The 25,227-nt window shown below is 42.4% G+C and overlaps 1 protein-coding gene across 1 annotated transcript in view; it reads right to left on the bottom strand.

Moving 5' to 3' along the window:
* The window catches only part of LOC135030565 (heat shock 70 kDa protein 12A), a 251,484-nt gene that overhangs the window by 140,963 nt on the left and 85,294 nt on the right, over positions 1 to 25,227 (bottom strand). Inside the window, exons 4-5 of the mRNA XM_063953943.1 lie at positions 22,492 to 22,642; positions 21,602 to 21,688 (exon numbers count right to left, since the gene is read on the bottom strand). Of these exons, the coding sequence (XP_063810013.1) occupies positions 21,602 to 21,688; positions 22,492 to 22,642 (238 nt within the window). The remainder of the gene's footprint in view (positions 1 to 21,601; positions 21,689 to 22,491; positions 22,643 to 25,227) is intronic.

The following is a 25,227-nucleotide window of genomic DNA, read 5'->3' as shown; positions in this document are numbered from 1 at the left end:
CAGTGTGAGAATGCTTGTTATGGCGTTACATTGTTGGAACAGTGTGAGAATGCTTGTTATGGCATTACATTGTTGGAACAGTGTGAGAATGCTTGTTGTGGCGTTACATTGTTGGAACAGTGTGAGAATGCTTGTTGTGGCGTTACATTGTTGGAACAGTGTGAGAATGCTTGTTATGGTGTCACATTGTTGGAACAGTGTGAGAATGCTTGTTATGGCGTTACATTGTTGGAACTGTGTGAGAATGCTTGTTATGGCGGTACATTGTTGGAACAGTGTGAGAATGCTTGTTATGGCATTACATTGTTGGAACTGTGTGAGAAAGCTTGTTATGGCGTTACATTGTTGGAACTGTGTGAGAAAGCTTGTTATGGTGTCACATTGTTGGAACAGTGTGAGAATGCTTGTTATTTCATTACATTGTTGGAACAGTGTGAGAATGCTTGTTATGGCGTTACATTGTTGGAACAGTGTGAGAATGCTTGTTATGGCATTACATTGTTGGAACAGTGTGAGAATGCTTGTTGTGGCGTTACATTGTTGGAACAGTGTGAGAATGCTTGTTGTGGCGTTACATTGTTGGAACAGTGTGAGAATGCTTGTTATGGTGTCACATTGTTGGAACAGTGTGAGAATGCTTGTTATGGCATTACATTGTTGGAACTGTGTGAGAAAGCTTGTTATGGCGTTACATTGTTGGAACAGTGTGAGAATGCTTGTAATGGCGTTACATTGTTGGAACAGTGTGAGAATGCTTGTTATGGCGTTACATTGTTGGAACTGTGTGAGAATGCTTGTTATGGCGTTACATTGTTGGAACAGTGTGAGAATGCTTGTAATGGCGTTACATTGTTGGAACAGTGTGAGAATGCTTGTTATGGCGTTACATTGTTGGAACTGTGTGAGAATGCTTGTTATGGCATTACATTGTTGGAACAGTGTGAGAATGCTTGTTGTGGCGTTACATTGTTGGAACAGTGTGAGAATGCTTGTTGTGGCGTTACATTGTTGGAACAGTGTGAGAATGCTTGTTATGGCGTTACATTGTTGGAACAGTGTGAGAATGCTTGTTATGGTGTCACATTGTTGGAACAGTGTGAGAATGCTTGTTATGGCATTACATTGTTGGAACTGTGTGAGAAAGCTTGTTATGGCGTTACATTGTTGGAACAGTGTGAGAATGCTTGTAATGGCGTTACATTGTTGGAACAGTGTGAGAATGCTTGTTATGGCATTACATTGTTGGAACTGTGTGAGAATGCTTGTTATGGCATTACATTGTTGGAACAGTGTGAGAATGCTTGTTATGGCGTTACATTGTTGGAATGGTGTGAGAATGCTTGTTATGGTGTCACATTGTTGGAACAGTCTGAGAATGCTTGTAATGGCGTTACATTTTCGGAACAGAGTGAGAATGCTTGTAATGGCGTTACATTTTCGGTACAGTATGAGAATGCTTGTAATGGCGGTATATTTTTGGAACGGAGTGAGAATGCTTGTAATGGCATTACATTGTTGGAACGGTATGAGAATGCTTGTAATGGCGTTACATTTTTCGGAACGGAGCGAGAATGCTTGTTATGGCGTTACATTGTTGGAACAGTGTGAGAATGCTTGTAGTGATGATACATTGTCGGAACAGTGTGAGAATGCTTGTTATGGCGTTACATTGTTGGAACAGTGTGAGAATGCTTGTTATGGCTTTACATTGTTGGAACAGTGTGAGAATGCTTGTTATGGCATTACATTGTTGGAACGGTGTGTGAATGCTTGTTATGGCGTTACATTGTTGGAACGGAGTGAGAATGCTTGTTATGTCAGTATATTGTCGAAATAGTGTGAGAATGCTTCTTATAGCGTTACATTGTTGGAACAGTGTGAGAATGCTTGTTATGTCAGTATATTGTCGAAACAGTGTGAGAATGCTTCTTATAGCGTTACATTGTTGGAACAGTGTGAGAATGCTTGTTATGGCGTTACATTGTTGGAACGGTGTGAGAATGCTTGTTATGGCGTTACATTGTCTGAACGGTGTGAGAATGCTTGTAGTGGTGATACATTGTTGGAACAGTGTGAGAATGCTTGTTATGATGTTACATTGTTGGAACGGTGTGAGAATGCTTTTTATGATGTTTCATTGTTGGAACGGTGTGAGAATGCTTTTTATGATGTTACATTGTTGGAACAGTGTGAGAATGCTTGTTATGGCGTTACATTGTTGGAACAGTGTTTGAATCTTGTTATGGCGTTACATTGTTGGAACAGTGTGAGAATTCTTGTTATGGAGGTACATTGTTGGAACAGTGTGAGAATGCTTGTTATGGCGTTACATTGTTGGAACGGTGTGAAAATGCTTGTTATGGCATTCCATTGTTGGAACGGTGTGAGAATGCTTGTTATGGCATTCCATTGTTGGAACGGTGTGAGAATGCTTGTTATGGTGTCACATTGTTGGAACAGTGTGTGAATCTTGTTATGGCATTCCATTGTTGGAACGGTGTGAGAATGCTTGTTATGGCATTCCATTGTTGGAACGGTGTGAGAATGCTTGTTATGGTGTCACATTGTTGGAACAGTGTGTGAATCTTGTTATGGCGTTACAATGTTGGAACGGTGTGAGAATGCTATCAGTAGCGATACGTTACTGGAACGGTGTGAGAATGCTATCAGTAGCGATACGTTACTGGAACGGTGTGAGAATGCTATTAGTGGCGATACGTTGTTGGAACGGTGTGAGAATGCTTGTTATGGCGATACATTGTAGTAACGGTGTGAGAATGCTTGTTGTGGCGTTACATTGTCGGAACGGTGTGAGAATGCTTGTTATGTCGGTATATTGTCGAAACAGTGTGAGAATGCTTGTTATGGCGTTACAATGTAGGATCGGTGTGAGAATGCTTGTTATGGCGTTACATTGTTGGAACGGTGTGAGAATGCTTGTTATGGCGTTACAATGTAGGATCGGTGTGAGAATGCTTGTTATGGCGTTACATTGTTGGAACGGTGTGAGAATGCTTGTTATGGCGTTACATTGTTGGAACGGTGTGAGAATGCTTGTAGTGGTGATACATTATTGGAACAGTGTGAGAATGCTTGTTATGATGTTACATTGTCGGAACAGTGTGAGAATGCTTGTTATGGAGTTACATTGTCGAAACGGTGTGAGAATGCTTGTTATGATGTTACATTGTTGGAACAGTGTGAGAATGCTTGTTATGGCGTTACATTGTCGAAACGGTGTTTGAATCTTGTTATGGCGTTACATTGTTGGAACAGTGTGAGAATGCTTGTTATGGCGTTACATTGTTGGAACGGTGTGAGAATGCTTGTTATGGCATTCCATTGTTGGAACGGTGTGAGAATGCTTGTAATGGCGTTACATTTTTTGAACGGTGTGAGAATGCTTGTAATGGCGGTACATTTTTGGAACGGAGTGAGAATGCTTGTTATGGCGTCACATTGTTGGAACAGTGTGAGAATGCTTGTTATGGCGTCACATTGTTGGAACAGTGTGAGAATGCTTGTTATGGCGTTACATTGATGGAACAGTGTGTGAATCTTGTTATGGCGTTACAATGTTGGAACAGTGTGAGAATGCTTGTTATGGCGTTACATTGTTGGAACGGTGGGAGAATGCTTGTTATGGCATTACATTGTTGGAACAGTGTGAGAATGCTTGTAGTGACGATACATTGTTGGAAGGTGTGTGAATGCTTGTTATGTCGGTACATTTTCGGAACGTAGTGAGAATGCTTGTCATGGCGGTACATTGTTGGAACAGTGTGAGAATGCTTGTTATGGCGTTACATTGTTGGAATGGTGGGAGAATGCTTGTTATGGCATTACATTGTTGGAACAGTGTGAGAATGCTTGTAGTGACGATACATTGTTGGAACGTAGTGAGAATGCTTGTTATGTCGGTACATTTTCGGAACGTAGTGAGAATGCTTGTAGTGATGATACATTGTTGGAACGGTGTGAGAATGCTTGTTATGGCGGTACATTGTTGGAACGGTGTGAGAATGCTTGTTATGGCGTTACATTTTTGGAACGGAGTGAGAATGCTTATAATGGCGTTACATTTTCGGAACGGAGGGAGAATGCTTGTTATGGCGTTACATTGTTGGAACAGTGTGAGAATGCTTGTTATGGCGTTACATTGTTGGAACGGAGTGAAAATGCTTGTAATGGCGGTACATTTTTGGAACGATGTGAGAATGCTTGTTATGGCGTCACATTGTTGGAACAGTGTGAGAATGCTTGTAGTGACGATACATTGTTGGAACAGTGTGAGAATGCTTGTTATGATGTTGCATTGTTGGAACAGTGTGAGAATGCTTGTTATGGCGTTACAATGTTGGAACAGTGTGAGAATGCTTATTATGGCATTACATTGTTGGAACAGTGTGAGAATGCTTGTTATGGCGGTACATTGTTGGAACGGTGTGAGAATGCTTGTTATGGCATTACATTGTTGGAACAGTGTGAGAATGCTTGTTATGGCGTTACATTGTTGAAACGGTGTTTGAATCTTGTTATGGCGTTACATTGTTGGAACAGTGTGAGAATGCTTGTTATGGCGGTACATTGTTGGAACGGTGTGAGAATGCTTGTTATGGCATTACATTGTTGGAACAGTGTGAGAATGCTTGTAGTGACGATACATTGTTGGAACAGTGTGAGAATGCTTGTTATGGCGTCACATTGTTGGAACAGTGTGAGAATGCTTGTTATGGCATTACATTGTTGGAACAGTGTGAGAATGCTTGTTATGGCGTTACATTGTTGGAACAGTGTGAGAATACTTGTTATGGCGTTACATTGTTGAAACGGTGTTTGAATCTTGTTATGGCGTTACATTGTTGGAACAGTGTGAGAATGCTTGTTATGGCGTCACATTGTTGGAACAGTGTGAGAATGCTTGTTATGGCATTACATTGTTGGAACAGTGTGAGAATGCTTGTTATGGCGTTACATTGTTGGAACAGTGTGAGAATGCTTGTTATGGCGTTACATTGTTGAAACGGTGTTTGAATCTTGTTATGGCGTTACATTGTTGGAACAGTGTGAGAATGCTTGTTATGGCGTCACATTGTTGGAACAGTGTGAGAATGCTTGTTATGGCATTACATTGTTGGAACAGTGTGAGAATGCTTGTTATGGCGTTACATTGTTGGAACAGTGTGAGAATGCTTGTAGTGACGATACATTGTTGGAACAGTGTGAGAATGCTTGTTATGGCGGTACATTGTTGGAACGGAGGGAGAATGCTTGTTATGGCGTTACATTGTTGGAACAGTGTGAGAATGCTTGTTATGGCGATACATTGTTGGAACGGAGGGAGAATGCTTGTTATGGCGTTACATTGTTGGAACAGTGTGAGAATGCTTGTTATGGCGTTACATTGTTGGAACAGTGTGAGAATGCTTGTAATGGCGTTACATTTTTGGAACGGAGTGAAAATGCTTGTAATGGCATTACATTGTTGGAACAGTGTGAGAATGCTTGTTATGGCATTACATTGTTGGAACAGTGTGAGAATGCTTGTTATGGCATTACATTGTTGGAACAGTGTGAGAATGCTTGTTATGGCATTACATTGTTGGAACAGTGTGAGAATGCTTGTTATGGCGTTACATTGTTGGAACAGTGTGAGAATGCTTGTTATGGCGTTACATTGTTGGAACAGTGTGAGAATGCTTGTTATGGTGTCACATTGTTGGAACTGTGTGAGAATGCTTGTTATGGCATTACATTATTGGAACAGTGTGAGAATGCTTGTTATGATGTTGCATTGTTGGAACAGTGTGAGAATGCTTGTTATGGCGTTACAATGTTGGAACAGTGTGAGAATGCTTGTTATGGCGTTACATTGTTGAAACGGTGTTTGAATCTTGTTATGGCGTTACATTGTTGGAACAGTGTGAGAATGCTTGTTATGGCGTTACATTGTTGGAACAGTGTGAGAATGCTTGTTATGGCGTTACATTGTTGAAACGGTGTTTGAATCTTGTTATGGCGTTACATTGTTGGAACAGTGTGAGAATGCTTGTTATGGCGTTACATTGTTGGAACAGTGTGAGAATGCTTGTTATGGCGTTACATTGTTGAAACAGTGTTTGAATCTTGTTATGGCGTTACATTGTTGGAACAGTGTGAGAATGCTTGTTATGGCGTTACATTGTTGAAACGGTGTTTGAATCTTGTTATGGCGTTACATTGTTGGAACAGTGTGAGAATGCTTGTTATGGCGTTACATTGTTGAAACAGTGTTTGAATCTTGTTATGACTTTACATTGTTGGAACTGTGTGAGAATGGTTGTTATGGCATTACATTGTTGGAACAGTGTGAGAATGCTTGTTATGGCATTACATTGTTGGAACAGTGTGAGAATGCTTGTTATGGCGTTACATTGTTGAAACGGTGTTTGAATCTTGTTATGGCGTTACATTGTTGGAACAGTGTGAGAATGCTTGTTATGACTTTACATTGTTGGAACTGTGTGAGAATGGTTGTTATGGCATTACATTGTTGGAACTGTGTGAGAATGCTTGTTATGACTTTACATTGTTGGAACAGTATGAGAATGCTTGTAATGGCATTACATTGTTGGAACTGTGTGAGAATGATTGTTATGGCATTACATTGTTGGAACTGTGTGAGAAAGCTTGTTATGGCGTTACATTGTTGGAACAGTGTGAGAATGCTTGTTATTTCATTACATTGTTGGAACAGTGTGAGAATGCTTGTTATGGCGTTACATTGTTGGAACAGTGTGAGAATGCTTGTTATGACTTTACATTGTTGGAACAGTGTGAGAATGCTTGTTATGGCATTACATTGTTGGAACTGTGTGAGAAAGCTTGTTATGGCGTTACATTGTTGGAACAGTGTGAGAATGCTTGTTATGGCGTTACATTGTTGGAACTGTGTGAGAATGCTTGTTATGGCATTACATTGTTGGAACAGTGTGAGAATGCTTGTTATGGCGTTACATTGTTGGAACAATGTGAGAATGCTTGTTATGGCGTTACATTGTTGGAACTGTGTGAGAATGCTTGTTATGGCATTACATTGTTGGAACGGTGTGAGAATGCTTGTTATGGCGTTACATTGTTGGAACAGTGTGAGAATGCTTGTTATGGTGTCACATTGTTGGAACAGTGTGAGAATGCTTGTTATGGCATTACATTGTTGGAACTGTGTGAGAAAGCTTGTTATGGCGTTACATTGTTGGAACAGTGTGAGAATGCTTGTTATTTCATTACATTGTTGGAACAGTGTGAGAATGCTTGTTATGGCGTTACATTGTTGGAACAGTGTGAGAATGCTTGTTATGGCATTACATTGTTGGAACAGTGTGAGAATGCTTGTTATTTCATTACATTGTTGGAACAGTGTGAGAATGCTTGTTATGGCGTTACATTGTTGGAACAGTGTGAGAATGCTTGTTGTGGCGTTACATTGTTGGAACAGTGTGAGAATGCTTGTTATGGTGTCACATTGTTGGAACAGTGTGAGAATGCTTGTTATGGCATTACATTGTTGGAACTGTGTGAGAAAGCTTGTTATGGCGTTACATTGTTGGAACAGTGTGAGAATGCTTGTAATGGCGTTACATTGTTGGAACAGTGTGAGAATGCTTGTTATGGCATTACATTGTTGGAACTGTGTGAGAATGCTTGTTATGGCATTACATTGTTGGAACAGTGTGAGAATGCTTGTAATGGCGTTACATTTTCAGAACGGAGTGAGAATGCTTGTTATGGCATTACATTGTTGGAACAGTGTGAGAATGCTTGTTATGACTTTACATTGATGGAACAGTGTGAGAATGCTTGTTATGGTGTCACATTGTTGGAACGGTGTGAGAATGCTTGTTATGACTTTACATTGTTGGAACAGTGTGAGAATGCTTGTTATGACTTTACATTGTTGGAACTGTGTGAGAATGCTTGTTATGGTGTCACATTGTTGGAACGGTGTGAGAATGCTTGTTATGACTTTACATTGTTGGAACAGTGTGAGAATGCTTGTTATGTTGTCACATTGTTGGAACAGTGTGAGAATGCTTGTTATGGTGTCACATTGTTGGAACGGTGTGAGAATGCTTGTTATGACTTTACATTGTTGGAACGGTGTGAGAATGCTTGTTATGGTGTCACATTGTTGGAACGGTGTGAGAATGCTTGTTATGACTTTACATTGTTGGAACAGTGTGAGAATGCTTGTTATGGTGTCACATTGTTGGAACGGTGTGAGAATGCTTGTTATGACTTTACATTGTTGGAACAGTGTGAGAATGCTTGTTATGACTTTACATTGTTGGAACAGTGTGAGAATGCTTGTTATGGTGTCACATTGTTGGAACGGTGTGAGAATGCTTGTTATGACTTTACATTGTTGGAACAGTGTGAGAATGCTTGTTATGACTTTACATTGTTGGAACAGTGTGAGAATGCTTGTTATGACTTTACATTTTTGGAACAGTGTGAGAATGCTTGTTATGGCGTTACATTGTTGGAACAGTGTGAGAATGCTTGTTATGACTTTACATTGTTGGAACAGTGTGAGAATGCTTGTTATGGTGTCACATTGTTGGAACGATGTGAGAATGCTTGTTATGACTTTACATTGTTGGAACAGTGTGAGAATGCTTGTTATGGCGTTACATTGTTGGAACAGTGTGAGAATGCTTGTTATGACTTTACATTGTTGGAACAGTGTGAGAATGCTTGTTATGGTGTCACATTGTTGGAACGGTGTGAGAATGCTTGTTATGACTTTACATTGTTGGAACAGTGTGAGAATGCTTGTTATGGTGTCACATTGTTGGAACGGTGTGAGAATGCTTGTTATGACTTTACATTTTTGGAACAGTGTGAGAATGCTTGTTATGGCGTTACATTGTTGGAACAGTGTGAGAATGCTTGTTATGACTTTACATTGTTGGAACAGTGTGAGAATGCTTGTTATGGTGTCACATTGTTGGAACGGTGTGAGAATGCTTGTTATGACTTTACATTGTTGGAACAGTGTGAGAATGCTTGTTATGGCGTTACATTGTTGGAACAGTGTGAGAATGCTTGTTATGACTTTACATTGTTGGAACAGTGTGAGAATGCTTGTTATGGCATTACATTGTTGGAACAGTGTGAGAATGCTTGTTATGACTTTACATTGTTGGAACAGTGTGAGAATGCTTGTTATGACTTTACATTGTTGGAACAGTGTGAGAATGCATGTTATGACTTTACATTGTTGGAACAGTGTGAGAATGCTTGTTATGGCGTTACATTGTTGGAACAGTGTGAGAATGCTTGTTATGGTGTCACATTGTTGGAACGGTGTGAGAATGCTTGTTATGACTTTACATTGTTGGAACAGTGTGAGAATGCTTGTTATGGCGTTACATTGTTGGAACAGTGTGAGAATGCTTGTTATGGTGTCACATTGTTGGAACTGTGTGAGAATGCTTGTTATGACTTTACATTGTTGGAACAGTGTGAGAATGCTTGTTATGACTTTACATTGTTGGAACAGTGTGAGAATACTTGTAGTGATGATACATTTTTGGAACAGTGTGAGAATGCTTGTTATGACTTTACATTGTTGGAACAGTGTGAGAATGCTTGTTATGACTTTACATTGTTGGAACTGTGTGAGAATGCTTGTTATGGTGTCACATTGTTGGAACAGTGTGAGAATGCTTGTTATGGCGTTACATTGTTGGAACGGTGTGTGAATGCTTGTAATGGCGTTACATTGTTGGAACGGTGTGTGAATGCTTGTAATGGTGTTACATTATTGGAACAGTGTGAGAATGCTTGTAATGGTGTCACATTGTTGGAACAGTGTGAGAATGCTTGTAATGGCATTACATTGTTGGAACTGTGTGAGAATGCTTGTTATGGCATTACATTGTCGGAACAGTGTGAGAATGCTTGTTATGGCGTTACATTGTTGGAACAGTGTGAGAATGCTTGTTATGGCGTTACATTGTCGGAACAGTGTGAGAATGCTTGTTATGGTGTCACATTGTTGGAACAGTGTGAGAATGCTTGTTATGGTGTTACATTGTTGGAACTGTGTGAGAATGCTTGTTATGACGTTACATTGTCGGAACAGTGTGAGAATGCTTGTTATGGCGTTACATTGTTGGAACAGTGTGAGAATGCTTGTTATGGTGTCACATTGTTGGAACGGTGTGAGAATGCTTGTTATGACTTTACATTGTTGGAACAGTGTGAGAATACTTGTAGTGATGATACATTTTTGGAACGGTGTGTGAATGCTTGTTATGGCGTTACATTGTTGGAACAGTGTGAGAATGCTTGTTATGGCATTAAGGGGTCAGCTTGCTGGGGCTAGCTTGCTGGAATTTATTAAGTGTGGAATTAATAAGTGTGTTATCCGAACAGTTAAAAAAACAGTTCTTCCTGGGACTGGACTAATCACTTTTTTTTTTTTTTTTTTCTTCTCATCTCTCAGGTATGTGAATTCATTGCTACTATGCTACCAGGCTCAGACTGACACACATGCTGCGTACAAACCACATCTTATATTTGAATGTATGTGAATTCATTGCTACTATGCTACCAGGCTCAGACTGACACACATGCTGCGTACAAACCACATCTTATATTTGAATGTATGTGAATTCATTGCTACTATGCTACCAGGCTCAGACTGACACACATGCTGCGTACAAACCACATCTTATATTTGAATGTATGTGAATTCATTGCTACTATGCTACCAGGCTCAGACTGACACACATGCTGCGTACAAACCACATCTTATATTTGAATGTATGTGAATTCATTGCTACTATGCTACCAGGCTCAGACTGACACACATGCTGCGTACAAACCACATCTTATATTTGAATGTATGTGATGTTTTTCTTGTAATTTCCTATGTATGTGATTGAATTTATTGTGAATAGCTAGAGTAGTTTTAGTCTGTTGACCCACCCTGTGCAATTTGTTCTATGATCAATTAGCATTTCAATCAGGTGACCAAATGTTCAGAGGTAGGCCTGTTCCTAATCAGAGACAGTATTTCCTTAGAGTCAGTTAAGGGGTCAGCTTGCTGGGGCTAGCTTGCTGGAATTTATTAAGTGTGGAATTAATAAGTGTGTTATCCGAACAGTTAAAAAAACAGTTCTTCCTGGGACTGGACTAATCACTTTTTTTTTTTTTTTTTTCTTCTCATCTCTCAGGTATGTGAATTCATTGCTACTATGCTACCAGGCTCAGACTGACACACATGCTGCGTACAAACCACATCTTATATTTGAATGTATGTGAATTCATTGCTACTATGCTACCAGGCTCAGACTGACACACATGCTGCGTACAAACCACATCTTATATTTGAATGTATGTGAATTCATTGCTACTATGCTACCAGGCTCAGACTGACACACATGCTGCGTACAAACCACATCTTATATTTGAATGTATGTGAATTCATTGCTACTATGCTACCAGGCTCAGACTGACACACATGCTGCGTACAAACCACATCTTATATTTGAATGTATGTGAATTCATTGCTACTATGCTACCAGGCTCAGACTGACACACATGCTGCGTACAAACCACATCTTATATTTGAATGTATGTGAATTCATTGCTACTATGCTACCAGGCTCAGACTGACACACATGCTGCGTACAAACCACATCTTATATTTGAATGTATGTGAATTCATTGCTACTATGCTACCAGGCTCAGACTGACACACATGCTGCGTACAAACCACATCTTATATTTGAATGTATGTGAATTCATTGCTACTATGCTACCAGGCTCAGACTGACACACATGCTGCGTACAAACCACATCTTATATTTGAATGTATGTGATGTTTTTCTTGTAATTTCCTATGTATGTGATTGAATTTATTGTGAATAGCTAGAGTAGTTTTAGTCTGTTGACCCACCCTGTGCAATTTGTTCTATGATCAATTAGCATTTCAATCAGGTGACCAAATGTTCAGAGGTAGGCCTGTTCCTAATCAGAGACAGTATTTCCTTAGAGTCAGTTAAGGGGTCAGCTTGCTGGGGCTAGCTTGCTGGAATTTATTAAGTGTGGAATTAATAAGTGTGTTATCCGAACAGTTAAAAAAACAGTTCTTCCTGGGACTGGACTAATCACTTTTTTTTTTTTTTTTTTCTTCTCATCTCTCAGGTATGTGAATTCATTGCTACTATGCTACCAGGCTCAGACTGACACACATGCTGCGTACAAACCACATCTTATATTTGAATGTATGTGAATTCATTGCTACTATGCTACCAGGCTCAGACTGACACACATGCTGCGTACAAACCACATCTTATATTTGAATGTATGTGAATTCATTGCTACTATGCTACCAGGCTCAGACTGACACACATGCTGCGTACAAACCACATCTTATATTTGAATGTATGTGAATTCATTGCTACTATGCTACCAGGCTCAGACTGACACACATGCTGCGTACAAACCACATCTTATATTTGAATGTATGTGAATTCATTGCTACTATGCTACCAGGCTCAGACTGACACACATGCTGCGTACAAACCACATCTTATATTTGAATGTATGTGAATTCATTGCTACTATGCTACCAGGCTCAGACTGACACACATGCTGCGTACAAACCACATCTTATATTTGAATGTATGTGAATTCATTGCTACTATGCTACCAGGCTCAGACTGACACACATGCTGCGTACAAACCACATCTTATATTTGAATGTATGTGAATTCATTGCTACTATGCTACCAGGCTCAGACTGACACACATGCTGCGTACAAACCACATCTTATATTTGAATGTATGTGAATTCATTGCTACTATGCTACCAGGCTCAGACTGACACACATGCTGCGTACAAACCACATCTTATATTTGAATGTATGTGAATTCATTGCTACTATGCTACCAGGCTCAGACTGACACACATGCTGCGTACAAACCACATCTTATATTTGAATGTATGTGATGTTTTTCTTGTAATTTCCTATGTATGTGATTGAATTTATTGTGAATAGCTAGAGTAGTTTTAGTCTGTTGACCCACCCTGTGCAATTTGTTCTATGATCAATTAGCATTTCAATCAGGTGACCAAATGTTCAGAGGTAGGCCTGTTCCTAATCAGAGACAGTATTTCCTTAGAGTCAGTTAAGGGGTCAGCTTGCTGGGGCTAGCTTGCTGGAATTTATTAAGTGTGGAATTAATAAGTGTGTTATCCGAACAGTTAAAAAAACAGTTGAACAAACATTGAAAACAACAAGAAAAGGTAACTTACTTTAACAACTTACTCTAACTCCACTTAACCCATAAAACACAAACAACCTCAGCATGTTCATCAAACTACTGTGTCTAATTTCAATTCATGGAATTCTCACCAAATTTAACACATTCTACACTCACCCTGAAACTCACCCCTCTGTACACATTACAGCTTCTATTCTCCACTCCCCTCTTCTAAACACTCATGAGATTTATACTTTCCTCTCTGCAAGTACTTTGACAACCACAATTGGCCACCAGTACAAACACTCGCAAACATCCACCAAGATTTATCTCACTCTTCTGCTATTATTAGCTGGTGACATATCACCAAATCCAGGCCCCAACCACCTTTCCCTCTCTCACTCTGCTGTCTCAAAACAACATAGAAATCCATCTAACCTCATAAATATCACGTGTCTCCCATCCCCCTCCAAATCACTAAAATGTGCCTTATTGAATGCACGCTCTGTTTGTAACAAATTAACATCCATCCATGACCTCTTCATATCTCACAACTTTAATCTGCTGGCTATAACAGAAACATGGCTCACACAATCAGACACTGCCTCCCCTGCAGCACTGTCACATGGTGGTTTCCACTTCTCACACACATCTAGGCCTAATAATAGTAAAGGTGGTGGGGTCGGAATCTTACTGTCACAGTTTTTCACATACACTGTTCTACCTCAGGTTCCATCACTCGCATTCACCTCATTTGAAGTTCACTCTATCAGGATTTTCACCCCCTTCTCTCTGCGTGTTGCAGCTATCTATCGCCCTCCTGGGCAACCTAAACAACAATTTCTAGAAGATTTCTCTGCCTGGCTCCCACACTTCTTATCCTCTGACATCTCCACCATCATTATGGGCGATTTCAATATAGCTCTTGACAGTCCACAATCTGTTCATGCATCCAAACTCCTCTCTCTAACCTCCTCTCTTGGCCTAACCCAATGGTCCGACTCCTCTACTCACCATGAGGGCCACTGCCTTGATCTTGTGTTCACCAGGCTCTGCTCAGTTTCCGAATTCACTAACACTCCTTTCCCTCTCTCTGATCACAACCTGATCACCTTCACAATCTCTTCTATTACTTTAAATTCTAGGACACTAAAACCAAGCAAGCCTCCTCTAACCCGCAGAAATACTAACAATATACATTTTCAACAACTTTCCACTTCTCTGCAACAACTGCTCTCACCAATCTCGACATTTACTACACCTGACACTGCTGTATCACACCTGCACCAGACCCTAGAGAGTGCCCTTGATGAAGTGGCTCCAGCTACCCATCACACTCCACGTAGGCTTAGATGCCAACCATGGCACTCTAAATCAACAAGACACCTACAAAAACTGTCACGTAAAGTAGAACGTCAGTGGCGGAAATCTCAGAATCCAAGTGACTTTCTCACATATAAGACTACCTACCACTCCTATCGTCAGGCCCTGGACACTGCCAAACAAACATATTTCCAATCTCTCATCTCTTATCATGCCAACAACCCCAAGCGACTTTTTAATACATTTAAATCACTTCTTTACCCTCCCTCACCTCCCCCACTAGCTACTATCCGTGCACAAGAACTTGCTTCCTACTTCAAGGATAAGATTGATAAAATCCGAGATGAAATGGTATGCTCTAACTCAGCCAGTGACCTGCTCAATTCCCTACCTGAACCCTCTGGCACTTTCTCTTCATTTGATCCCACAAGTGAAGATGAAGTATCAACACTCTTTTCATCCTCCTACTCCACTACCTCTCCTCTTGATCCTATACCCTCACAGATCAGTAAAACTTTGTCTCCTGTGCTTATCCCAACCTTAACTAAAATCTGTAATCTCTCTCTCTCTACTGGTATCTTTCCCTCTCTGTTTAAACATGCAGTCATTACTCCCATTCTAAAAAAACACAACTCTGACCCAAACACACTCTCTAACTACCGTCCCATTTCTCAGCTACCCAGTCCCTCCAAGCTACTTGAGAGGCTTGCCTACACTCGCCTTACACACTTTCTTAACTCGCACAACTTATTGGATCCACTTCAGTCAGGCTTTCGTGCCCAACACTCCACAGAGACGGCACTGACCAAAGTAGTGAATGATCTAGTCACTGCTAGATCAAAAGGCCATTACACACTACTTATTCTTCTAGATCTCTCTGCTGCTTTTGACACTGTTGACCACTCTCTTCTCATACAAACACTACAATCCCTAGGTCTTCAGGACACTGCCCTTTCTTGGTTCTCATCCTACCTATCTAATCGCTCTTTCAGTGTTCACTTCTCTGATTCTACCTCCTCTTCTCTACCTCTATCAGTTGGAGTACCGCAAGGCTCAGTCTTAGGTCCTCTGCTTTTCTCAATCTATACCTCCTCTCTTGGTAAACTAATCAGCTCCTTTGGATTTCAGTATCATTTGTATGCTGATGATACTCAAATCTACCTATCCTCCCCAGATTTGTCACCACCAGTATTGGCTCGTGTCACTGGATGCCTGTCTGCCATTTCATCTTGGATGTCATCTCGCCACCTCAAACTCAACATTTCCAAAACCGAATTAATTATTTTCCCACCAGCTAAGAGTAGTTACCAACCTGATATCTCTATAACTGTTGACAATGCAACTATCCACCCCACCCCACAAGCTCGTTGCCTAGGTGTCACCCTTGACTCTGAACTGTCCTTTGTTCCACACATTCAATCTGTCTCTAAATCATGTTACATGCACCTTAAAAACATATCCAAAATACGCCCTTATCTTACACAAGACACTGCAAAAACTCTAATCCATGCACTCATCATCTCCCGCATTGATTATTGTAATAGTCTCCTTACTGGTCTTCCCAAACATAGGCTATCACCACTTCAATCCATTTTAAATGCAGCTGCGAGGCTAATCTTCCTCGCCAGACGTTCTTCATCTGCTGATCCGCTCTGTCAGTCCCTCCATTGGTTACCGGTATTCTACCGTGTCAAATATAAAATACTTTTACTTACATACAAGGCTATTAACCAAACTGCACCATCATACATCTCCTCACTCATCTCAAAATATCTCCCTACCAGACCTCTCCGCTCTGCACAAGATCTGCGTCTCTCATCCACATGCATTACCTGTTCCCACTCAAAATTACAGGACTTTACCCGGGCTTCACCCACTCTGTGGAATGCACTCCCACGCACAATAAGACTCTCCTCTAGTCTCCAAACCTTTAAACGTTCTCTGAAAACTCATCTCTTCAGACAAGCCTACCAAATTTCAGACCCACACACATAACCTTCACAGCTTCCCTATCAAGTTACATCCCCTCTGTACAGTCCACATAAACTCACATTTTGTCTTCCAACATTGCTGGGTGATCATATCATATAAGAACCTAGCAACCTGGGGAACCATTATGTGACAGGTAGCATCTATCCTTGTGTATCAATGCCTATTTCCCTATAGATTGTAAGCTTGCGAGCAGGGCCTTCCTACCTCTGTCTGTCTGTCTGTCTGTCTGTCTTTGCCCAGTTTTGTTCTATAATTGTTGTTCTAATTGTAAAGCGCAACGGAATATGCTGCGCTATATAAGAAACTGCTAATAAATAAATAATAAAATAAATAATACATTGTTGGAACAGTGTGAGAATGCTTGTTATGACTTTACATTGTTGGAACAGTGTGAGAATGCTTGTTATGACTTTACATTGTTGGAACTGTGTGAGAATGCTTGTTATGGTGTCACATTGTTGGAACAGTGTGAGAATGCTTGTTATGGCGTTACATTGTTGGAACGGTGTGTGAATGCTTGTAATGGCGTTACATTGTTGGAACAGTGTGAGAATGCTTGTAATGGTGTCACATTGTTGGAACAGTGTGAGAATGCTTGTAATGGCGTTACATTGTTGGAACTGTGTGAGAATGCTTGTTATGGCATTACATTGTCGGAACAGTGTGAGAATGCTTGTTATGGCGTTACATTGTTGGAACTGTGTGAGAATGCTTGTTATGGCATTACATTGTCGGAACAGTGTGAGAATGCTTGTTATGGCGTTACATTGTTGGAACAGTGTGAGAATGCTTGTTATGGCGTTACATTGTCGGAACAGTGTGAGAATGCTTGTTATGGTGTCACATTGTTGGAACAGTGTGAGAATGCTTGTTATGGTGTTACATTGTTGGAACTGTGTGAGAATGCTTGTTATGGCGTTACATTGTCGGAACAGTGTGAGAATGCTTGTTATGGCGTTACATTGTTGGAACAGTGTGAGAATGCTTGTTATGGTGTCACATTGTTGGAACAGTGTGAGAATGCTTGTTATGGCGTTACATTGTTGGAACTGTGTGAGAATGCTTGTTATGGCGGTACATTGTTGGAACAGTGTGAGAATGCTTGTTATGGTGTCACATTGTTGGAACAGTGTGAGAATGCTTGTAATGGCGTTACATTGTTGGAACAGTGTGAGAATGCTTGTTATGGCGTTACATTGTTGGAACAGTGTGAGAATGCTTGTTATGGCGTTACATTGTTGGAACAGTGTGAGAATGCTTGTTATGGCGTTACATTGTTGGAACTGTGTGAGAATGCTTGTTATGGCGTTACATTGTTGGAACAGTGTGAGAATGCTTGTTATGGTGTCACATTGTTGGAACAGTGTGAGAATGCTTGTAATGGCAATACATTGTTGGAACTGTGTGAGAATGCTTGTAATGGCATTACATTGTCGGAACGGTGTGAGAATGCTTGTTATGGCGTTACATTGTTGGAACTGTGTGAGAAAGCTTGTTATGGCATTACATTGTTGGAACTGTGTGAGAAAGCTTGTAATGGCAATACATTGTTGGAACTGTGTGAGAAAGCTTGTTATGGCATTACATTGTCGGAACGGTGTGAGAATGCTTGTTATGGCGTTACATTGTCGGAATGGTGTTAGAATGCTTGTTATGGCGTTACATTGTTGGAACAGTGTGAGAATGCTTGTTATGGCATTACATTGTTGGAACAGTGTGAGAATGCTTGTTATGGTGTCACATTGTTGGAACAGTGTGAGAATGCTTGTTATGGCGTTACATTGTTGGAACTGTGTGAGAATGCTTGTTATGGCGGTACATTGTTGGAACTGTGTGAGAATGCTTGTTATGGCATTACATTGTTGGAACAGTGTGAGAATGCTTGTTATGGCGTTACATTGTTGGAACTGTGTGAGAATGCTTGTTATGGCATTACATTGTCGGAACGGTGTGAGAATGGTTGTTATGGTGTTACATTGTTGGAACAGTGTGAGAATGCTTGTTATGGTGTCACATTGTTGGAACAGTGTGAGAATGCTTGTAATGGCAATACATTGTTGGAACTGTGTGAGAATGCTTGTTATGGCATTACATTGTCGGAACGGTGTGAGAATGCTTGTTATGGCGTTACATTGTCGGAATGGTGTTAGAATGCTTGTTATGGCGTTACATTGTTGGAACAGTGTGAGAATGCTTGTTATGTCATTACATTGTTGGAATGGTGTGAGAATGCTTGTTATGGTGTCACATTGTTGGAACAGTGTCAGAATGCTTGTAATGGCGTTACATTGTTGGAACGGTGTGAGATTGCTTGTTATGGCGTTACATTGTTGGAACAGTGTGAGAATGCTTGTTATGGCGTTACATTGTTGGAACAGTGTGAGAATGCTTGTTATGGCATTACATTGTTGGAACGGTGTGAGATTGCTTGTTATGGCGTTACATTGTTGGAACAGTGTGAGATTGCTTGTTATGGCATTACATTGTTGGAACGGTGTGAGAATGCTTGTTATGGTGTTACATTGTTGGAACAGTGTGAGATTGCTTGTTATGGTATTACATTGTTGGAACGGTGTGAGATTGCTTGTTATGGCGTTACATTGTTGGAACAGTGTGAGATTGCTTGTTATGGCATTACATTGTTGGAACGGTGTGAGAATGCTTGTTATGGTGTTATATTGTTGGAACAGTGTGAGAATGCTTGTTATGGCATTACATTGTTGGAACGGTGTGAGATTGCTTGTTATGGCGTTACATTGTTGGAACAGTGTGAGATTGCTTGTTATGGCGTTACATTGTTGGAACAGTGTGAGATTGCTTGTTATGGCATTACATTGTTGGAACTGTGTGAGAATGCTTGTTATGGTGTTACATTGTTGGAACAGTGTGAGATTGCTTGTTATGGCATTACATTGTTGGAACGGTGTGAGAATGCTTGTAGTGATGATACATTGTCGGAACGGAGTGAGAATGCTTGTTATGGCGTCACATTGTTGGAACAGAGTGAAAATGCTTGTTATGGCATTACATTGTTGGAACGGTGTGAGAATGCTTGTTATGGCATTACATTGTTGGAACGGAGTGAGAATGCTTGTTATGGCGTTACATTGTCGGAACGGTGTGTGAAAGCTTGTTATGATGTTACATTGTCGGAACAGTGTGAGAATGCTTGTTATGACGTTACATTGTCGGAACGATGTGAGAATGCTTGTTATGGCGTTACATTGTCGGAACGATGTGAGAATGCTTGTTATGGCGTTACATTGTCGGGACAGTGTGAGAATGCTTGTTATGGCATTACATTGTCGGAACGGTGTGAGAATGCTTGTTATGGCGGTACATTGTCGGAACGATGTGAGAATGCTTGTTATGGCGTTACATTGTCGGAACGGTGTGAGAATGCTTGTTATGGCGTTACATTGTCGGAACGGTGTGAGAAAGCTTGTTATGATGTTACATTGTCGGAACAGTGTGAGAATGCTTGTTATGACGTTACATTGTCGGAACGATGTGAGAATGCTTGTTATGGCGTTACATTGTCGGAACGATGTGAGAATGCTTGTTATGGCGTTACATTGTCGGAACGGTGTGAAAATGCTTGTTATGGCGGTACATTATCGGAACGGTGTGAGAATGTTTGTTATGGCGGTACATTGTCGGAACGGTGTGGTAATGCTTGTTATGGCGTTACATTGTCGAAACGATGTGAGAATGCTTGTTATGGCGGTATATTGTCGGAACAGTGTGAGAATGCTTGTTATGGCGGTACATTGTCGGAATGGTGTGAGAATGCTTGTTATGGCGGTACATTGTCGGAACGATGTGAGAATGCTTGTTATGGTGGTACATTGTCGGAACGATGTGAGAATGCTTGTTATGGCGTTACATTGTCGGAACGGTGTGAGAATGCTTGTTATTGCGGTACATTGTCGGAACGATGTGAGAATGCTTGTTATGGCGGTACATTGTCGGAACGGTGTGAGAATGCTTGTTATGGCGGTACATTGTTGGAAGGTGTGAGAATGCTTGTTATGACGTTACATTGTCGGAACGATGTGAGAATGCTTGTTATGGCGTTACATTGTTGGAACGATGTGAGAATGCTTGTTATGGCGTTACATTGTCGGAACTGTGTGAAAATGCTTGTTATGGCGGTACATTGTCGGAACGGTGTGAGAATGCTTGTTATGGCGGTACATTGTCGGAACGGTGTGGTAATGCTTGTTATGGCGTTACATTGTCGGAACGATGTGAGAATGCTTGTTATGGCGTTACATTGTTGGAACGATGTGAGAATGCTTGTTATGGCGTTACATTGTCGGAACGGTGTGAAAATGCTTGTTATGGCGGTACATTGTCGGAACGGTGTGAGAATGCTTGTTATGGCGTTACATTGTCGGAACGGTGTGAAAATGCTTGTTATGGCGGTACATTGTCGGAACGATGTGAGAATGCTTGTTATGGCGGTACATTGTCGGAACGATGTGAGAATGCTTGTTATGGCGGTACATTGTCGGAACAGTGTGAGAATGCTTGTTATGGCGGTACATTGTCGGAATGGTGTGAAAATGCTTGTTATGGCGGTACATTGTCGGAACGGTGTGAGAATGCTTGTTATGGCGTTACATTGTCGGAACGGTGTGAGAATGCTTGCTATGGCGGTACATTGTTGGAAGGTGTGAGAATGCTTATTATGGCGGTACATTGTCGGAACGGTGTGAGAATGCTTGTAATGGCGTTACATTGTCGGAACGATGTGAGAATGCTTGTAATGGCGGTACACTGCAGTCATTGTATTTCCCCTTGTGACAATCTATACATGATAATAATATGACCTTGCTCTGCTGTACGATTGGCGCAGTTGCTCTCCCAGAATTATAAGGGATTTGCGCAGCTGCACATCACAGAAAACGGAATCCCCCTATTACAAGGGAGCAGGCAGAGGATGGTATATGGTATATCTGTCACTGGTATATGTATAATAAATGTTATTTACGCTCATTTATTACGTGAAAGGAATTCGTACCTTCCTCCAGCTCTGACCACAGCTCTCCAATCACATTCTCCACCAGAAAAGTGCGACTCTGTCGGTTCCTTCGAATGTGATCTTTGGCTGAATATAGAAATAAAGACATTACTTCTACATAAATGTACGTCAGTAACAATAACATACATGAAAGTACAACTCCCAATGCCCCCCTGACCCCCTGCGTGCAACCAATCACTGGTAATATGATGACACCTATGCTGCTCTGTATTACTGAGATACTTCTATTGCGTCTCAAGTTCAAGGTAATCCAAACCGCTCATCTCTAATATATATATATATATATATATATATATATATATATATATATATATATATATATATATCCTGTATAAAACAGGGGAATGGGGGTATAAGCGACCAAAAGCATAAAAAATAGGGTATATATATAGGTAAATAAATTGTTCTACTTTTTAACATTGGGTATCTGATCCTTTTAATGTGAAATATTGCGTGACACCATTGGTCGCTTATACCCCCATTCCCCTGTCATAGATTCATTTCCTACAGTGATCTACCATCTGTGTACTTGGGGGGCAGCGGACGCCCCAAAATACTGGGAAGAGTCTCTTTCATTATTTTTTGTGGCGCAGTACTTTCCCATTCTCTCTCTCTCTCTCTCTCTCTCTCTCTATATAATCAGTTTGTTAGTTGGAAGAAAGCCGGGGCCACTTGCTTGTGTTGCCCCCTGGGGCTGAATGTTGCCAGCGTCTGCTCCAGGGTGTGTCACGTCCTGAGTGTCTGGAAAACGCTGCTGTTCCAGACACTCAGCGCGCCAGATGCGGGGGGCGTGGGTTAGCGGCAGTGTGTCGGTACCCCTACTTATGTCACTATATACACAGCTCATATCATGATAGAAGACAACACACCTGGATCTGTGGGGCTAATGCCATTGATTGCAGCTTTGCTGCTGAGGTCGATCATCTGGTGCAGTCGGAGTTTCCTGCAGTATATTGAAGCCCCCTCAGGCTCCAGAGAGATAATCAGCTGTTCAGGGTACTCAGGAGACACCATTCCAGCCTAAGAGAAAATGTCAAATAATCATTAATCACATGATAAAACGTTATCACAATCGGAGATGCGCGGATCAGATGTCTTTTATCTGTCCCAAACCGCAAACGCGAGCAGCAAAAACCAAGCGCAGCACTGACCACACGTAACAGAGAGAAGTACGTTACAGTAACTCTACTGTACAACACTAATTACCTGCAACTGTGCACTGCGATCTGCGTGTTCTGTGCACTGCACCTGCGATCTGCGTGTTCTGCGCACTGCGCCTGCGATCTGCGTGTTCTGTGCACTGCACCTGCTATCTGCGTGTTCTGTGCACTGAGCCTGCAATCTGCGTGTTCTGTGCACTGCGATCTGCGTGTTCTGTGCACTGCGCCTGCGATCTGCGTGTTCTGTGCACTGACCCTGAAATCTGCGTGTTCTGTGCACTGAGCCTGCAATCTGCGTGTTCTGTGCACTGCGATCTGCGTGTTCTGTGCACTGCACCTGCGATCTGCGTGTTCTGCGCACTGCACCTGCGATCTGCCTGTTCTGCGTGTTCTGTGCACTGCACCTGCGATCTGCGTGTTCTGCGTGTTCTGTGCACTGCGCCTGCGTGTTCTGCGCACTGCGATCTGCGTGTTCTGTGCACTGCACCTGCGATCTGCATGTTCTGCGTGTTCTGTGCACTGCGCCTGCGTGTTCTGCGCACTGCGATCTGCGTGTTCTGTGCACTGCACCTGCGATCTGCCTGTTCTGTGTGTTCTGTGTACTGCACCTGCGATCTGCGTGTTCTGTGTGTTCTGTGTACTGCACCTGCAATCTGCGTGTTCTGTGCACTGCGCCTGCGTGTTCTGCGCACTGCGATCTGCGTGTTCTGTGCACTGCACCTGCGATCTGCGTGTTCTGCGTGTTCTGTGTACTGCACCTGCGATCTGCGTGTTCTGTGTGTTCTGTGTACTGCAACTGCAATCTGCGTGTTCTGTGCACTGCGCCTGCTTGTTCTGTGCACTGCGATCTGCGTGTTCTGTGCACTGCACCTGCGATCTGCGTGTTCTGTGTACTGCACCTGCGATCTGCGTGTTCTGTGCACAGGCGCCTGCGTGTTCTGCGCACTGCGATCTGCGTGTTCTGTGCACTGCACCTGCGATCTGCGTGTTCTGTGTACTGCACCTGCGATCTGTGTGTTCTGCATGTTCTGTGTACTGCACATGCGATCTGCGTGTTCTGTGCACTGCACCTGCGATCTGCGTGTTCTGCGTGTTCTGTGTACTGCACCTGCAATCTGCGTGTTCTGTGTACTGCACCTGCTATCTGCGTGTTCTGTGCACTGCAACTGCGATCTGCGTGTTCTGCGTGTTCTGTGTAAAGCACCTGCAATCTGCGTGTTCTGTGCACTGCGCCTGCGTGTTCTGCACCCTGCAATCTGCGTGTTCTGTGCACTGAACCTGCGATCTGCGTGTTCTGTGTACTGCACCTGCGATCTGCTTGTTCTGCGTGTTCTGTGTACTGCACCTGCGATCTGCGTGTTCTGTGTGTTCTGTGTAATGCACCTGCAATCTGTGTGTTCTGTGCACTGCGCCTGCTTGTTCTGCGCACTGCGATCTGCGTGTTCTGTGCACTGCACCTGCGATCTGCGTGTTCTGTGTACTGCACCTGCGATCTGCGTGTTCTGTGCACTGCGCCTGCGTGTTCTGCGCACTGCGATCTGCGTGTTCTGTGCACTGCACCTGCGATCTGCGTGTTCTGCGTGTTCTGTGTACTGCACCTGCGATCTGCGTGTTCTGTGTGTTCTGTGTACTGCAACTGCAATCTGCGTGTTCTGTGCACTGCGCCTGCTTGTTCTGTGCACTGCGATCTGCGTGTTCTGTGCACTGCACCTGCGATCTGCGTGTTCTGTGTACTGCACCTGCGATCTGCGTGTTCTGTGCACAGGCGCCTGCGTGTTCTGCGCACTGCGATCTGCGTGTTCTGTGCACTGCACCTGCGATCTGCGTGTTCTGCGTGTTCTGTGTACTGTACCTGCGATCTGTGTGTTCTGCATGTTCTGTGTACTGCACATGCGATCTGCGTGTTCTGTGCACTGCACCTGCGATCTGCGTGTTCTGCGTGTTCTGTGTACTGCACCTGCAATCTGCGTGTTCTGTGTACTGCACCTGCTATCTGCGTGTTCTGTGCACTGCAACTGCGATCTGCGTGTTCTGTGTAAAGCACCTGCAATCTGCGTGTTCTGTGCACTGCGCCTGCGTGTTCTGCACCCTGCAATCTGCGTGTTCTGTGCACTGAACCTGCGATCTGCGTGTTCTGTGTACTGCACCTGCGATCTGCTTGTTCTGCGTGTTCTGTGTACTGCACCTGCGATCTGCGTGTTCTGTGTGTTCTGTGTAATGCACCTGCAATCTGTGTGTTCTGTGCACTGCGCCTGCTTGTTCTGCGCACTGCGATCTGCGTGTTCTGTGCACTGCACCTGCGATCTGCGTGTTCTGCGTGTTCTGTGTACTGCACCTGCGATCTGCGTGTTCTGTGCACTGCGCCTGCGTGTTCTGCGCACTGCGATCTGCGTGTTCTGTGCACTGCACCTGCGATCTGCGTGTTCTGCGTGTTCTGTGTACTGC

The sequence above is a fragment of the Pseudophryne corroboree genome, unplaced genomic scaffold (genome assembly GCF_028390025.1).
Source record: "Pseudophryne corroboree isolate aPseCor3 unplaced genomic scaffold, aPseCor3.hap2 scaffold_501, whole genome shotgun sequence".
In the NCBI taxonomy this organism is placed as follows: Eukaryota; Metazoa; Chordata; class Amphibia; order Anura; family Myobatrachidae; genus Pseudophryne; species Pseudophryne corroboree.
This window is presented reverse-complemented; position numbering and strand designations above follow the sequence as displayed.